The sequence below is a fragment of the Anomaloglossus baeobatrachus genome, chromosome 9 (assembly GCF_048569485.1).
Source record: "Anomaloglossus baeobatrachus isolate aAnoBae1 chromosome 9, aAnoBae1.hap1, whole genome shotgun sequence".
In the NCBI taxonomy this organism is placed as follows: domain Eukaryota; kingdom Metazoa; phylum Chordata; class Amphibia; order Anura; family Aromobatidae; genus Anomaloglossus; species Anomaloglossus baeobatrachus.
This window is the reverse complement of record NC_134361.1, coordinates 27,162,725-27,180,935: the sequence shown is the minus strand read 5'-3', so window position 1 is coordinate 27,180,935 and position 18,211 is coordinate 27,162,725. Positions and strand designations below refer to the sequence as shown.

General features: G+C 48.6%; 1 protein-coding gene across 2 annotated transcripts in view; it reads right to left on the bottom strand.

Annotated features, from left to right (window-relative positions):
• The window catches only part of ATAT1 (alpha tubulin acetyltransferase 1), a 36,165-nt gene extending 23,706 nt beyond the window's left edge, over positions 1–12,459 (bottom strand). For both annotated transcript variants that reach the window (XM_075323416.1, XM_075323417.1), the window contains exons 1-10: positions 12,280–12,459; positions 11,640–11,825; positions 8,684–8,744; positions 8,501–8,592; positions 8,272–8,332; positions 8,019–8,132; positions 7,836–7,937; positions 6,932–6,977; positions 3,942–4,013; positions 3,482–3,698 (exon numbers count right to left, since the gene is read on the bottom strand). In XM_075323416.1, the coding sequence (XP_075179531.1) occupies positions 3,482–3,698; positions 3,942–4,013; positions 6,932–6,977; positions 7,836–7,937; positions 8,019–8,132; positions 8,272–8,332; positions 8,501–8,592; positions 8,684–8,744; positions 11,640–11,734 (860 nt within the window). In that variant the 5' untranslated portion in view covers positions 11,735–11,825; positions 12,280–12,459. The remainder of the gene's footprint in view (positions 1–3,481; positions 3,699–3,941; positions 4,014–6,931; positions 6,978–7,835; positions 7,938–8,018; positions 8,133–8,271; positions 8,333–8,500; positions 8,593–8,683; positions 8,745–11,639; positions 11,826–12,279) is intronic.
• Positions 12,460–18,211: the final 5,752 nt, after the last annotated feature.

The window sequence follows — 18,211 nt, the reverse complement described above, 5'->3', positions numbered from 1 at the left end:
GGGGGGGGGGGAATGTCCTGTACACGTGAGACACAATGTCTCTCACCCACCGGTCTGTGACCTGCGGCAGCTAAATGTCGCCAAGCGGGAGAGTCTGCCACCAACCGCGGATGCGGAGAGAGAGAGCTGAAGTCATGAGGAGACCGCCTTGGTAGCGGTTCCTCCTGCAGCCTTCCTTGGGCGTGATTGAGCCCGGCCGGAATTTGAGCCCCTCTGAGCCTTTTGAGCCCTTTTGGACGAGGACAATTGGGACCTGCCCGAGCCTGGGAAGGACCGAAACCTCGACTGTCCCCCCAGGACAGCATTACTAGGGTAAGTCGCAATGCAGACATTGCGAGGTTAAGGACACCACCTGCGGCACAGATGTACATGTGCTCAAGACCAGCTGCGCAAGACCAGCTGAAATAGCTTAGAGTGCCCATACGGCTGCGAATGCCGGAGCAACCGACACGCTGATAGCTTCACAGACAGATTTCAACCAGAGGTCCATCTGTCTGTCAATGGCATCTTTAAGTGACGTCCCATCTCCACTGCAACTATGGATCTAGCCGCAAGCCTGGAGATTGGGGGATCCACCTTTGGACCCTGGGTCCAGCGCTTTACCACGTCAGGGGGAAGGGATAACGTGTATCCTTAATACGTTTGGAGAAAACGCTTATCTGGTAAGCGTGGTGATTCTGAACTGCTTCTCTGAAGTCAGCGTGGCCAGAAAAGTACTCAATATACGCATGAGATACTGAAAAAGGATTTCTCCTGCTGTAAAGCTGACTCCTCCACTGGGGGAGCTGAGGGAGCAATATCCAACATTCCATTGATGGACGCTATAAGATCATTCACTATGGCGTCACCATCCGGTGTATCCGGATTGAGAGCGGTGTCAGGACCAAAGCCCTGATCAGCTACGTCTGCCTCATCATACAGAGAGTCCTCCTGCTGGGACCTTGACCAGTGATGAAGCCGAGTGTCGTACCCAGCGAGCTCGCTTAGGCTGTCTGGGACTGCCGTCCGTGTCAGAGCCTTCACCCTGGAATGCCTGGGACCCCCCCGGAGCACTGATTATGTTCCAAATGAGGGTGGCCAGGGAGCATTAATCAAGATTGCCCATGGCCTGTCTGGACTGCAAAGTCTCTATCCCATGACAATCTATCAGCCGAAACTGCAACTCCGTCCCTGTCCCTGGACAGGGTTCACAGGTGGTTCCTTTGGCCACCTCTAGTAGAGACCCCGGCTGACCAAGTGCTACAGGGGAGCATTGCACACAATGGGGGTCAGTGGAACCTGCCGGTGGAACAGTATCACATGCAGGAAAAGCAGCATAGAAAGCCTGTGTTGCTTTTTTTGCTGCTGTATTCTAGCCATCTATGCAATGTATAGCATACAAGCATAAACACTTCAGCACATGCAATACAAGCAGCATAGAAAGCCTGTGCCTTGGCACCCTTGCTTTTTTGCTGCTGTTGTCCAGCCATCTAGGAGAATATAGCCAAGAGTAGCGACCGTACAGTGCAATGTATAGCATACAAGCATAAGTACAAATGAACACTTCGGCACATGCAATACAAGCAGCCTATAAAGCCTGTGCCTTGGCACCCATGCTTTTTTGCTGCTGTTGTCCAGCCATCTAGGAGAATATAGCCAAGAGTAGCGACCGTACAGTGCAATGTATAGCATACAAGCATAAGTACAAATGAACACTTCAGCACATGCAATACAAGCAGCCTAGAAAAACTGTGCCTTAGCACCCTTGCTTTTTTGCTGCTGTTATCTCGCCATCTAGGAGGGCATATAGCCAAAGATAGCGACCGTACAGTGCAGTGTATAGCATACAAGCATAAAATACAAATGGACACTTCGGTATTTAGTGGGGTCAGCACTTCAGGTGCTGCTTACCGCCCGCCTATAACGCGGGTGTGTGGTCGCCAGAGCCCTGTGAGTGGTTGCCCAGAGCATGTCTCCGTTCCCCAGCTCGGACTGCGTGCAGGAATGGCTGCCGGCGTCCTTCTCCAGCTCGTGTGACGAGGGGCGGGCCGTGGGCGTGCCCCAGACAAGAGCGGGAAACTGGCGTCCCACTGTGTCCAGTGAAGGGGGCTGGAGAATGCAAAGCAGACTCCAGCCCTCGGCGCTGACTGTCTGTACAGCGTCCCGCCTCACCCCTGACTGGCAGGGCTGGAGGCGGGAACGAAACGAAAACTAGGCCGCAAAGCCGGGGACTCGAGTAATAAGCGCGGCCGTCCATGTGCACGGCCAGCGCGGAAGTCCCCGGCGCACCACAAGTCCCAGCCGCGCCACAATGTAAAAAACACCCAGCAGCGGCCGGCGCGGCAGTTCCCAATACATAAAGTCACTCAGCAAAGCTGTAGTGAATAATAGCACGAGCGCTCCGCGCTGTTGCCCCCGGCGCACTAACACTCCCAGCAATGCTGGTGTGTGTGTGCGCGCTTGCCCGGGGACACAGAGTACCTTAATGTAGCAGGGCCTGTCCCTGACGATACTCAGCTCCATATCCAGCAGGTTCTCTGGGTCTGTGGATGGAGCCTGGTCTCAGTGCCTGGAGACCTGTAAGATCCCACTTCGCCCAGAGCCCTGAGGGGGGATGGGGAAGGAAAACAGCATGTGGGCTCCAGCCTCCGTACCCGCAATGGGTACCTCAACCTTAACAAACACCCGACAAAAGTGGGGTGAGAAGGGAGCATGCTGGGGGCCCTAGTATGGGCCCTCTTTTCTTCCATCCGACATAGTCAGCAGCTGCTGCTGACTAAACAGTGGAGCTATGCGTGGATGTCTGACCTCCTTCGCACAAAGCAGAAAACTGGTGAGCCAGTGATCCCACGGGGGTGTATAGCCAGAAGGGGAGGGGCCTTACACTTTTTAGTGTAATGCTTTGTGTGGCCTCCGGAGGCAGTACTATACACCCAATCGTCTGGGTCTCCCAATGGAGCGCCGAAGAAATATCCAATTGTGGAACTTATTCCAAGATCTATTGATTAAAATGAACCCCTTTAATCTTTTGACTTCCCAATGTTAAAGGGGTCTGTTGTGTTAACACATGATAATGACCGATTCCTCCACAGGACTGTAAAGACCCCTTTCTCTGGCCAGTCTATGTGGATCCAGTTGTGTTCAGTAAGTCTCCAACAACAACAACCTTGTTATGGACCTTCTAGACGGGCGTTTCCAGGCCATGAAACAACCAGTGATCAGAGATATACCGGCCGATCAGCGGTTATTTACTGGAATTCTACATGCACAAAACGATTGTTAAAAGGGTCGTCCTGTGCTCATAAAATACCATCGTTATTGACAGCACATTTCCTGTATCCACAGGGTGATGTTTGTCAGGCAATTACCAGGAACAAGTATTCCTATGACCGCACGTCTAAAAGGACCATTAACTGAGAGAACAACCATAAACGTGCACGAGGACACCCCTAAGAGCCGGCGTACAGCTCAGGAGATGGTCCTCACAAAGCTTCCCCTGTACCTGGTCCTTCTCCTCTGGGATGGATCCTCCTGATCACCATTGGCTGCTCTTTGAAGGGAGTGTGGTCTGCAGTTTCTGAGGGACCTCACAAAGTCATCTTCTCCAGGAATGGGTCTGGAGCAGGCTCTAGTGGGAGAAGATCCTAGACTACCGGCGCGGTTAAGGGACGCCTGCGCCTGGCTGAAGGGCCAAGGAAGACCCTCCTCGTGCTTCAAAACTGGAATTCAAAAGAGTGAAGCATCATTGAGCACAATGGACACAGCCCGCCCGCCGCTCCGGGGACAGATTTATCGAAAATGTCTTTGTTGGTCCTGAAGAACCAATCACAGGGCAGCTTTCATTTTACAAAACCTATTTTAAAAATGAAAGCTGTTGTAATTGGTTGCTATGGGCAACACAGACAGTTTTGATAGATGAGGCCCATTAGATCCCCAGTTACCCCCCATTCACCAGTCCTTACAGTCTCTCTCAGACAGGGAGTACGGTTTGATCTCGCCTTCTGTTCGTTTGGGGGGTAATTTCCTTCCTGGGACTGAAAGACAAAGTAAAAAAACAGAAGGAAACTTAGATGTGTGTGTTGGGGGTCCCTCCTTTGTCCCATCCATACTTCAGGGTACTATACTAGGGGGAGGGAAGTCTGTATTAGGAGAAAAAGAGAGGGGCGCCCGGAGTCCACCCTAAGGAAAGGAAGGGAACAGCTTTACAGGTCAGTGATACTGAGCAAAATTCACTAGGCCTCATGTACTGTCTGGTCACCCGTGGCAACCAATCACAGCGCAGCTTTCATTTTATATCAGCAGTATACTAGATGAAAGGTGAGCTCTCATTGGTTGCTATGGGAATAAAAACAGATTTCCCTTCCCCGCAGTTACAGAGATGTCCCCGTGTCATCTAAGAGGCCTTGCCATGATGGCTTCTGGGCGGCTGTTTTCATTTTATATTTTCTCAAATTAATCGTGGCCCTCTTGGACTGTCCAGACTCAGACAGTGTACCGTATTTCTCGGATTAGAAGTGGCACTTTTCCTCCCAAAAAAATTTGGGAGGAAAATGAGGGGTGAGTCTTAGAAACCGAATGTAGCTTACTGGGAGGTGTAAAATGGGGGTCAGCTGGTGTCAGCGGCTGTGCTGGCTACGGGGGCCATGCGGCGGGTGTCCCGGATGCTCTGTCGGCGGTGCGGGCTTCAAATAATGGCACCCGGAGTCGGCGCATGTGCAGATGGAGCTCTTGTCTCAAGATCTCATCTGTGCACGCACCACCTCTGGACCATTGACCTCCCATAAGCAGACTTAAGGAAAAAGGTGCCCTGAGCTGGCGCGTGCACAGATAAGATCTCAGCTTGTCACTGAGACGAGAGCTCAATCTGCGCACACGCCGACTCTGGGAGCCATTTCATTGAAGCCTGCACCGCCGATAGAGTATCTGGGAAAACCCGGCACTCCGCCCTGCTCCATATAGCCACCATGCCACTCGCAGCCAGCACAGCCCCCTCCGCAGCCAGCACAGCCCCCTCCGCAGCCAGCACAGCCCCCTACGCAGCCAGCACAGCCCCCACCGCAGCCAGCACAGCCCCCACCGCAGCCAGCACAGCCCCCACCGCAGCCAGCACAGCCCCCACCGCAGCCAGCACAGCCCCCACCGCAGCATCGCCCTGCTCCAGCACCGCCCCTGTCTCCTGTGACCCTGGTCCACCAACGCTCCAGCTCCCCTCCGGTAAGACACCACCGGAGTATAAGACGGACCCCACTTTTTTTCCTCTAAATTTGGTGTGTCTTATAATCTGGTGCATGTTATAAAACGAAAAATACGGTAATTTATCCCACAATCTCCAGCTGCTTACAGGACTATTCCCATCTTCAAGATCCTATCCCAATAGGTAGTAGACGTAATTATAATAATATTAGCAAATACCTCGAATTAGTAATGCAGTATAGTTCTCCTGATATAGCCATGTGTCTTACCTCATGTGCAGGGCATTGCAGCATCCTAGTGATAGGTAGTTGCTGGTGGTTGTAACCATGGATACATAAGCTGCAATGCCCTGCTCATGAGGTAAGAGACTCCTAGAACCCCCCTGTCCACCACTTTCCTCATTTCCAAAATAAATAACCACCACATAATCTTCCTCCTCACCTGGCACGACTGGCCAATGTACCAAGAGTCTGTGAAATACAAAACCATATCTGCCCGTGGATTTTCTCATTTGCTCTTGTGTGGTTTTCCTCGTTTGTGCCCCATGTTGTGGCGGAAAGAGATGTTGGCGCAACCACTAGGTGGCGATCTGTATACAGCAACTAGTAGTCAAAATACAGCTCGCCCTCTAGTGGTGGAAAAAGGTAACCACTGTGATTCTGTAATAATGTTTGGTTATTTTTGTATTATTTTTTTATAAAAAACAAAAAACAAAAACATTTTGTAGACAGCAAGGTCATTTAAAAAAAAAAAAAAAAAAACAACAAACCCTGAATCCATTCCATCTTTACAATGGCCCCCGCAGCCTTGGTCAATGAACAATTGTAACTCGCACACAAAAGGAACAAGAAAGGAATAAAGGGGGTAAGGTGCAAGTAGTGGAGAAGTTTTAGGATTGGGGAGGGGGGGGTAAGGTTTTGCTTTTATGCCTTACTGTCCAGTCAGCAGGACGATCTTCGAGGTCCCTGTGACCAGTGTCGTCAGCTGCAGGGAGTGAGGGATTGGAGGGTTATAAAGAGATCGGGGTCATGAGTTGAGCGGACCCTCTAATAAGACATTTCCTGTGTTAAAGAGGGTTATAACGACAAATAAAGAAGCAAAAAAGTCTAATAACCAAACATGGAAGTCACCATCTGGACCGACCGGACGAAAGTGTTGGGGGCTGGATAATGGGGATTTGGGAACCTTTCTAAACTATGGTGAAAGTACGAGCCCGTCATAAACCTTCACATAAGCCACAGGGAAGAGTTTTATGCAATGGCAGCAGGAAAGGGAGCATGAAGTCTAATTATATATTTTTTTTCTTGCCATGGGGTCTTTCTGTGGTCTAATTAACCCTAGGGGGGGGGGTGTCACGTCAATGGTCGGTTAAATTTAATGGTTGTTTCGGGCCTGAATTGCTTAAGGGGGTTCATGGAACCTCCTGAAATTGTGAAAACCGTTAAGACGTTCAGACCTTCACTCGAGCTTTACTGAACCTTGATGAATACTTTGAGGGGTACTCCCAACGTTCCAAGATTAATTCATGGGTCTAACTTTGGGGCAACTTTGATTTATTTCAATACTGAAACACATGCGTTGGGTTTGGTATCACAGCACTCACTAAAAAAGGGACGGGGTCTCATCTGCAATACCAGACACCGCCTACGGGACAAGAGAGGCGCCGGCTTCATAGAAAATAAGCAAATAATCTCTCTCTAATCTCATACAAAAACCTTCGAACCGATCTGCTCGATTTACAGTACATATAATCCCTTACCTTTCCGGTCTCTGAAAAAGCCTTCAAAGACGACAAAATTGTTCACCTGAAATAAAGAGAAAACGTATAAATAATTTGTCATCGGTAAAAAAGACTGTGCAAACGCAACTGGAAGGAGCGCGCAGGTGAGCCACGAAGACCACACTCGCCCCGTGTCTCACCCTGTGCGGGCCAGACATCTAAGGAGAAAGTAACTTTTGGACAAAGGGAACGTGACTTTTTTAGCGCATGCATCCAAAACCTGCAATTGGGTCACAGGTAGTATTCTAGGAGACAAATGTGGAGGTCGCCTGAGCTATAGCTTGTTTGTTCAAACGTAATAAGAATATCTGTGTATATAAATAATCAAAATGTAGATGTAGTTGCATAATTATCTGTCTGTCTATGTAGCCATCGCATAGACCCATAATATAATTCTAAGCTGTATAAGTCATGAAGTAGTTAACCAAAGATAATGAAGCCAGAATGTGAAGCTGCAAAGTCTTATCAGTAGCTTTCACACAGAAAGAATGTACAAGAAACAAACAATGTGCTGGGAGAAAATAGGGAGTGAAATACTCCTTACTTCTTTGTTCTAGCTTCAAGGTTAGAGATGCAAACTGTATAATTGGGTGTCTTGCAATACACGAGTTCAGTTGGTGATGCTGGCTCAAGGAGAACATGTCTTATGTATTCATTGTCTGATACATTGATATATCGGCACTGGTATACAGCTAATACGGCACCGTCTCTGGATATCCCAAAGGAAGACTCCATTACCAGTCTTCACCCAAATTCCTCCCTTGACACAAACAGGCCCCCCTCTTTTCTACCCATGTGAAGGCTGCAGCAGTGACACGAGACCCTTCCAAACATTTAGTGCGTTCTTTGCCGACCACATTCACCTTATCTCCATTCTTCTCACCTGTGAGATTGTTGAGCGAAGGTTGTAATGTTTCCGTAGGAAGGAGAGAAACTTCTCGGATGGTCGGTCAATGGCGAGATGCTGAGGCTCAACCTGTTCGGCCTAGAATGGGAGAAGGATAATGTAGATTCACAAAGCGAAGTAACAGGATGGCAGCGCCATATACAACAGCCATGTACTTACTCTGAGCATAAAGCCGAACAGTTCCTTCCCGAATCCGTGACGCTGAAGAGATTCATGGATGTAGAAATCAAGGATACACAGCGGTTCCAATTCTATGTGGGCTCCTGTGTGGTCCTAGAAGGAATCATCACAACGTCATCACTTCCAACTGTTCGATCCCAAAGCTTTCCCCGGTACGGACGCCAGCCAAGGGGTTAGACGCAGTGTGCACCGGACACAAGACTAACAGGTGACTCAAGGGTTCAGCTCTTACCAGCACGAATAACTTCTTATATCCGACCTTGAGGAACCCGATCACGACTCCGCGGCCAGCTCTGAAACACAAGGAGTCAGGACAAGTGAAGGAGGCCAATTGCTGAAAGGTGGAGGAGTCAAGACAGCAGGTAAGGCGTGGAATAAAGAAAATTACACAACTAAGAAGATAGAAATTCAGGAGGAATTGCTGCTGGAACAAGACAAAGCACGATTCAGAGAGCGCTCACGTTTTAGGGGTGCAGTCCTTCAGGATGTAGAGGTGATGCTGATTTGTCTGCATCCGGGGAGCGCTGGTTATGGGGGCAGGTAATCGCTGGGCCTAAAACACAAGAGGCAGATAAGAGCGCCCTCTAGTGGAGAAAACAAGTAGTACATTGCGCCATGTGGTGGTCATATTATAAGAACGCTACCTTTGCTGACGCCTTCCCAATCTCATCTATGACCACCGTGATTTGTTTCTGGGCCTCCGAGCTGGAAAATAAAAAGGTGTAATAAACCCAATCAGTTAATAATACAGCCACACACGTAGAACCACCCACAGTGCCCCCTCAGTAACCAAAATGCCTTTGTGATAACTAGTGCTAAATACGCAGCCCACGGCCCTGGTGCACCCATTTACTTCAGTGCCAGTTATAGCACCTTCTCGGTGGTTACAGTACCCTCCTGGTAGATATTCCTATAGTGCCCTCCCAGTGACTTCAGTGCCAGGGCCAGTGGTCCATGCCATGGTGAATCCCCTCCTAACAGTATTGGGTTTAGCAGTCTCTGCGTAAGTACGAGGGAGACCAAGAAGCCCCCACAATCCAGCATGGGGGCTGCTCCTCAGACTAGACATGGATGTCTAAAAACTTTGAGTTGGCAAGAGCCAGGATTAGAAAACAATGGCCTCTTTGTTTCCAGTAACAGCGCCTCCCCTGTCCACGGGTTATCTGTGGTAAGGCAGCTCAGCTCCACTCAAGGGATCTGTAACTCCAAACACAACCTGTGGACAGGTGTAGCAATGTTTCGGCAAGAAAGCGGCCATGTTTTCTAGTCTTTACCCCAATGCTTTTGATCATTCCTTTTTGTGAGCCACTAAGGTAATCACATGTTCAAGATCAGAGATCTCCAGTGATCAACCCCCACAGTAAGTGTCGAATTTCCTAACAGCGCCACCACAGGGAAAATTATGTACTACACAGCTTCTACTGAAAGCAATGTGATGTCTGGGCAATGCAGGAGATGAAGGGCTCTAGAGAAACGCTGCGCCCAGTCTCTGGCTAATAGAGGAGGGTCCTATTGACTATTAAAAAGGATATTGAAGCATAAAAACTCAATAGCAAGTCCGAGAAGGAAAAGTTGTGGAATTATGGAAATCATGTGATGTGTTTGATGGGAGACAAGTCCGGAGACCCTGCAGGCCATGGTAGCACGTTTAGGCCACACAAGATGCTCACAGTAGAATGAGCAACATGCGACCTAGAGTTGAAAAGCAGCTCCTGAGACACTTTCACGTTCCCCTACGAAGGTTTCTTCATGGCGTTGCCCATGTTGTCTCCAGAATCTCCAGCTATCTTTGCGTCCAAGACAAGCTTAGGGCTCACTGCGGAGGAGGGCAGACCTCCACTCTAGCCTCCATTGCCCCCTTGCTCTGCACCATGATCGCCTTTGAGAGTGGTGGCATGTAGTCAGTGGACACCTGTAAATGGACACCCGGCTTGTAGCCCCCATGGATCATTACGCACTATTCTTCTACGAGCAACACCAAGAGGCCTTCATGTGAGAACATCACAGCGGTCCTACTCCCAGGATTATGGTGTCGGGTGGTAGAACGGTCGGTGGCCGGACCGCTCTAGTCTTCATTCCAGGTGAACCATCAGGTTGGCGTTACATTGATTTGGTGGTGGAACCAGTGGTGCGGCTATTTCTCCAGTGTCCCAGGAGCTGTGACAAAAGTCAATGACACGGGCAAAGATGGCCGAGCGTGGAGGCGATGTCCTCATCTCCGCACTACAAGGTAAATTGCACCCAAACACGGAGAAAAATGATCTCTTCGAGCCGGTTTCATCATCAAATAATGATCAGCCATTACCGTAGGAAAATTACACAATTGACCAAAGATCTTTATTTTCTACGCTTCCTCCTCAGAAGACGAGGACAATGGCGGCTAATGTCTGCAATCCAAATAATGAGGGGCATTGTTCCCCGGCTGTGGTCAGTCGTATAATGAACTCTTCACAGACATCCTTGTGTGCAGTGATAGTCGTGAAGCTGCAGAAAGTCACGTGCCCCACGCAGCCGGCATCTCAGGGGCTGCATTCACGCTGCGCAGTCCTATGCAAGCTCCATACCAAGCAGCTAAGATCTACAAAATGTTTTAGCAAACCCTGCAACGGGTAACAATCTAGTTTTTTTGTTTGCGATTGGAGTAGAGAATAACTCAAAAGTAAAGCAAAGAGTAAACAATGTGAAATCCGACCTGGCCTCTGCCTGCCCAGATTGCAGCAGCCATTGACATATCAGGTAGTCACATCTCTTGTTAGCCCCACCCCCGAGAAATCCCTGCAGCAGCCAATGACATAACAGATAGTCACATGTCTCATTAGCCCACCCCTGAGGAATCTCTGCAGCATCCAATAACAGGTAGTTAACTTTAGTTAGCCCCACCTCTGAGGAAACCCCATGTAGTAGTCAATTACATAACAGGTAGCCATGTCTTGGTAGCTCCACCCCCGCGGAATCCCTGTAGCAGCCAATGACATAACAGGTAGTCACATGTCTAGTTAGCGCCACCCCCAAGGAATCGCTGCAACAACCAATTACCTAACAGGTAGTCACATCTTGATAGCCCCACACCCGAGAAATTACTGCAGCAGCCAATGACATAACATGTAGTCACATGTCTCAATAGCTCCACCCCATGGAATCCCTGCAGCAGCCAATGACGTCATAGGTAGTCACAAGTCCCATTCGCCTTATCTTTTATGAATCACTGCAGCAACCAATGGCATAACAGGTACTCACATGTCTAGTTAGCCCCACCCCCGAGGAATCACTGAAACAGTCAATGACATAACACGTAGTCAAATGTCTCGTTGGCCCCACCCCAGTGGAATCCCTGCAGCAGCCAATGACCTAATAGGTAGTCAAAAGTCGTTAGCCCAACCCCCAAGGAATCACTGCAACAACCAACATAAGTAATCGAGTTTTGATAGCAACACCACCAAGGTATCCCTGCAAAAACCTATTGCCTAACAGGTAGTCGCATGTCTTGTTAGCCCCACCCACAAGGAGTCACTGCAGCAGCCAATGCCATAACAGGTAGTCTCATGTTTTGTTAGTCCCACCCCTGAGGAATTCCTGCAGCAGCACCATGCTCATAAATACCTGGAGATCAGAGGCCGTCGGTGCGGGAGAAGGCTGTTATCCAGCTTGGTGATCGGCTCCAAGAAGATCTTGTGTATATCGAACGTGAACTCCATGGCTGACTCTATAGTTCAGTTCCAGAAGAGGAGTCTGGATTTAGGGTCATATCCCGCCGGTGTCTTCTCCTATGGAAAGATCCGGAGCCCCCTGTATGGGACAGGACAGAAGGGTGGGACGGGCATGGGTACACATTAGGAGCTGCAATAAATGCCGCCATACGGACACATGTCGGCGTACGCTCCCATGTTATACCAGAGCGGGAGCCCACGCAGTTGCTTTGGGGCCCGGGGAGAAGGGTGCGGCTCAGATTGGCTCCGTCCAGTGTAATATGGCAGCAAACGCATCACGATGACATCACAGGCGCGCGTATGATGTCACGTGACTGCGATAATCCTATACTAGTCACAATGATAGGAAATCCAAGGGCCACACGTACCCTCCCCCGCCCTAAACTATGCCCGACCCTCCCACAGAGGTACAATAGACCAGTGCACTATTAAAGGGGCGGTCAGGGGTCCCTCATTGCAGCACTTTGTGGGGTTCCCAGCCCTGATAATCTATGATGTATATATATGGATACATCAGCTCTGGGCAGACTTACCTCCACCTGCAGACACAGCCGGCAGCGTCAGTGCAGGGCGGCGCGCACATCAGGCTCTATACATCCTATAGGGGCCGCCTGTATACAGCGTCCATAGGATGCGCGCCCCCGAGCCGCACTCTGCTGCGCGCTCCCGAAACAAAAGAAGACCGGCTCCAGATAAGAGCGAGAGGGGAGAGGGGGCGTGGCCACATGACAGCAGCTTCCTCCAATCACCGAAGGCAAGACCGCATCCGCCTGGCAACCGCTTTCCTAGCGACAGCTCTTCACGTCCGTTGATTGGTTAATGTATAAAAAGGCTTTAGTATTAAAATCGTAACCACGCCCTCCAGCTCGCTGGTCAATGACTGTCACGTGACTGCTTCTCTGTCAGTCAGAAAAAAGGCTGTGGGGCTCCCTAGCAACCAGCTAGGCCTTCCTTAGCAACAGCTATATATTCCTGATGGAGCTCTTCTGTGTTCCTTAGCAACTGCACACTTTTATCACTGTAGAACTTTTATCACTGTGTGTACATTGCACTGCGTTATCTTTAATGTCTTTTGTATCCATCCCAATTTAGGACCATAAATGAAGACTAAATACATATTTGCATTCAACCAATAATTGCAGACAGTTATGTGAAGTGTCACTTGTTATCTAGTCAGGCTCCATATTTGTCAACTCTCCTGAAATACCTGTAACCCCTCCCCCATCCCCCTCCAGCCGCCCTCCCAAAAAAAAAAATCAACTTTGACTGTACCACACACCTCCTGCAGGGCACCATCTCCACCCCCAACATTTCATTTACTATTACACCGGTGTGTGGCATCATCAGACTCATCTGCTCCATCTGGACGCACCGTCGCAGGGTGTGGTCGGGGTGTGACCTGTCAAAAGAGGCCAAATAAAAATAACACCCTCCCAAAGTTAAACGTGAATGTTAATTTACAGTACAGACCAAAAGTTTGGACACACCTTCTCATCTCTAGAACAACTGTTAAGAGGAGACTTTGTGCAGCAGCCTTCATGGTAAAATAGCTGCTAGGAAACCACTGCTAAGGACAGGCAACAAGCAGAAGAGACTTGTTTGGGCTAAAGAACACAAGGAATGGACATTAGACCAGTGGAAATCTGTGCTTAGGTCTGAGGAGTCCAAATTTGAGATCTTTGGATCCAACCACCGTGTCTTTGTAGAAAAGGTGAACGGATGGACTCTATATGACTGGTTCCCACCGTGAGGCATGGAGGAGGAGGTGTGATGGTGTGGGGGGCTTTGCTGGTGACACTGTTGGGGATTTATTCAAAATTGAAGGCATACTAAACCAGCATGGCTACCACAGAATCTTGCAGCGGCGTGCTATTCCATCCGGTTTGCGTTTAGTTGGACCAACATTTATTTCTCAACAGGACATTGACCCCAAACACACCTCCAGGCTGTGTAAGGGCTATTTGACTAAGAAGGAGAGTGATGGGGTGCTACGCCAGATGACCTGGCCTCCACAGTCACCAGACCTGAACCCAATCGAGATGGTTTGGGGTGAGCTGGACCGCAGACTGAAGGCAAAAGGGACAACAAGTGCTAAGCATCTCTGGGAACTCCTTCAAGACTGTTGGAAAACTATTTCCGGGGACTACCTCTTGAAGCTCATCAAGAGAATGCCAAGAGTGTGCAAAGCAGTCATCAAAGCAAAAGGTGGCTACTGTGAAGAACCTAGAATATAAGACATATTTTCAGTTGTTTCACACTTTAAGTATTTCATTCCACATGTTTTAATTCATAGTTTTGATGCCTTCAATGTGAATCTACAATTTTCAGAGTCCTGAAAATAAAGAAAACTCTTTGAATGAGGTGTGTCCAAACTTTTGGTCTATACTGTACATCTCAAAATTATCAAGAAAAAAACAACACTCATTTTTTGATAACCTAGTAATCTAAACAGCTGCCCATCAACCAACGAACGAGCAAAGAAACTGCTTGTTCGTCAGGTGAAATAATCTTTTACCAAAGATCGTCAATGGTCCAGCACCTGAGTTGCCAAGTACAATGTCGGCCTATGTTATCTGAAGATCGCTCGTGGTTTAACGTTGAGCATGGCGCAGAGTTGAACCAATCATAATTTTCAATTAGACTGTTATAGACATGTACAATTTATGCCGCCGAGACTAATAATCAAGAAAAGAAGACAAAACGTGTAGTATGTATTAGAAGGAGTCCATTATGGATAAAGGAAATTTTATTGAAACAAAATACACAAATGAGATAAAAACACCAGAATAAAAACCGCACCAATGGCCCTCAAAGCCAGCGAAGCATTGTATGACTGTGGTAGGGCTAAGAAAAGCTTGTAAAAAGAGACTGGTCTCAGAATTAGAGATGAGCGAACCCGAAATTCGATGTCGGTACCGAACACGGACTTTATATAAAAAACACAGAGTTCGGTTGCTTTATGAATTCTGACCACTGGTGCGGGCAATGCTGTGCTCGGGTACGCTTAGTGTTCGGCCCTGTGAGAGCCGCTTGCAGTATTGGCACGGCAAACACTGGTGGTAACAACAGCGTGATCGGATGTAGTGTGCTGCAAACCTGCCAAAAATGGAAAAAACCCGGCCCCCCGGAAGTGATCAGTTTATGGCTGGCTCCATGTGTGTGGAGTGCGGAGATCCGAACTGCCCAATTAATGACTTGCAATAAGGCTCAGGTTAAGTCTGGGCCCAGAACTGAAGTTTAGCTAAAGTCCAGCTGAATCAACTAACCGAACTTCTATGGGTCCACCCATCTCCAATCAGAATAGTTACTGTATGAAATAAATACAAACATGCCTCCAAACCTTCCGGATCCAGCAGGACAGTACTTTGTCAAGCAGTTAAAAGTGGGTCATTTCACCCAATTTAAACTTTTTTGCGTCTTAGGCCCCTTTCACAGTGTGTTCTGATGCCCGTTCAGTGGTCCCATTGGGGCTTCTGTCCAAATCCCCACAGAACGGGTTTCGGAGTTATGCGCCAATGGGACCTTTGACTATAATGGTGCAGACGGTGTCACCATAGTATACTACGTCTGTGTGTCCGCCTCCAGAAAGCGTATACTCTCAAAAATGGTGCATGACAGAGCACATGATAACTCCGTCTGCACCTTAAGGCTATGTGCCCACGCTGCGGAAAATGTGCGGATTTTACCGCGGATTTCTCGCGGAAAAGCCGCGGATTTCCCGAAAATCTGCAGCTCAGGCACTTCCCAGCCATTTCTATGGCATTTTGGAAATGCTGTGCCCACGCTGCGGATTTTTCCGCAGCGGATTTCGTGCGGATTTTGATCCGGAAAAATCTGCAACATGTCAATTATTGTTGCGGATTTTCATCCGGATTTTGGCTTTAAAATTGGGGGAAAAAAAAAAAAAATCCGCACCAAAATCCGCATCAAATCCGCGGATTTTGATGCAGAAAAATCCGCAGCTACATTCTCTCGTGGACACATAGCTTAAGGCCACGTCTCACTAAGCAACATCACTAGCAACATCGCTGCTGAGGCACGACTTTTGTGACGCAACAGCGATGTTGCTAGCGATGTTACTGTGTGTGACATCCAGCAACAACCTGGCCCCTGCTGTCAGGTCGCCGGTTGTTGATGAATGTTCTGGACCATTTTTTAGTTGTTGCTCTCCCGCTGTGAAGCACACATCGCTGTGTGTAACAGCGACAGAGCAACAACTGAATGTGCAGGGAGCCGGCTTCTGTGGACGCTGGTAACCAATGTAAATACCGGGTAACCAAGAAGCCCTTTTCTTGGTTACCCGATATTTACCTTCGTTACCAGCGTCCGCCGCTCTCAGCTGTCAGTGCCGGCTCCCTGCTCACATAGCCAGACTACACATCGGGTAATTAACCCAATATGTACTCTGGCTAGGAGTGCAGGGAGCCAGTGCTAAGCGGTGTGCGCTGGTAACCAAGGTAAATATCGGGTTGGTTACCCGATATTTACCTTAGTTACCAAGCGCAGCATCGCTTCCACGCGTCACTGCTGGCTGGGGGCTGGTCACTGGTTGCTGGTGAGATCTGCCTGTTTGACAGATCACCAACAACCCGTGTAGTGACGCTCCAGCGATCCCGGCCAGGTCAGGTTGCTGGTGGGATCGCTGGAGCGTCGCTTATTGTGACGGTAACTTTATAGTCAATGGCCCGCAATGTGAAAGGGGCCTAAGAGGCGCAGTAAAAGTTGAACATAATAGCTGCAGCTTGTCCAGTGAAAACAACAAATCACCTATCCAGTTTAAGTGGACATAAAAGATCAGTAGCAGATTCCATGGTATCCTCCATCCTTAAGGTAGTGTCACACACAGCGACGGCGACAACGACGTCGCTGCTACGTCAACATTTTCTGTAGAGTGTGAGCAATAACACCAAATGTAACACACCTGCTTCCCATTCACACCTGACACCTTGTAACACTAATGAGTCACATAACACCAGGGAGGGAAAATGACTAATTGGGTACAATTTTGCCATTTTCACTTAGGGGTGTACTTACTTTTGTTACCAGCGTTTTTGACATTAATGGCTGTTTATTGAGTTATTTAGAGGAGATCAAGTTTCCACTGTTAAGGCCCCGTTACACGCAACGACGTATCTAACGATATATCGCCGGGGTCACGGATTCTGGGACGCACATCCGGCATTGTTAGCGACGTCGTTGCATGTGACACCAACGAACGGCCGTTAATGATGGAAAATACTCACCAAATCGTCCATCGTTGACACGTCGTTCATTTTCAAAAAATCGTTGATTGTTGAGGACGCAGGTTGTTCGTCGTTCCCGAGGCAGCACACATCGCTACGTGTGACACCTCCTGCAGCCGCCGGCAATGCGGAAGGAAGGAGGTGGGCGGAATGTTACGGCCGCTCATCTCCACCCCTCCGCTTCTATTGGGCGGCCGCTTAGTGACGCCGCACGAACCGCCCCCTTAGAAAGGAGGCGGTTCGCCGGCAACAACGACGTCGCTAGGCAAGTAACTCCTAACGATATTGTGCACCACGGGCAGCGATTTGCCCGTGGCGCACAAACGACGGGGGCGGGTGCTATCGCTAGCGATATTGCTGCGTGTAAAGCCCCCTTTATACAACCTGCACACTGACACTGTACATTTTATCACAGGGTCAGATCTTCAGTGTTGTCCCAGGAAAATATATAATAAAATGTGAGGGGTGTACTTACTTTTGTGATATATTGTATGTGGCTATGCATAAGAATTGTTTACCTAAAGACAAAAGCCCACACCGATCATGATAACACATTTTGCTAAAGTTCAACAAAAAATAACAGTTTTGTTACAAGAATTGTCAAAAAAATGTTGCAAACGATTGGTTTATTGTGTTCATTAATCCCACATATAGTTCAAGGATAAAAGGTCCATTTACAAAGTCCAAAATAAGTTTCTTCGTAGTCTTCTTGTTTTCTTCTACTAAAACTTTTTATTCTTCTCTTTTAACTTCTTCCATGAAATTTTGTGAGAATAGACACTTTTTTTTTCCCAGGGGATGGTCAAATATGAAGGAAGAAATACATCAAGCGCCGCAGAAAGGCAACAACTGTGTATCAAGTAGAGAAAACCTGCACAGAAAAGAAGAACAAGAACATCAGCAAAAACATTAGTGCATGCCCTCATCATCTCCCGCCTACTGCAACCTCTTGCTCTGTGGCCTCCCTTCCAACACTCTTGCACCCCTCCAATCTATCCTATACTCTGCGGCCCGCTTAATCCACCTCTCCTCTCGCTACTCACCAGCCTCGCCACTCTACCAATCCCTTCACTGGCTTCCCATCACAAAACGACTCCAGTTCAAAACATTAACAATGACATACAAAGCCATGCACAACCTGTCTCCTCCCTACATCTGTGACCTAGTCTCCCGGTACCTACCTGCACGCAACCTCAGACCCTCACAAGATCTCCTTCTCTGC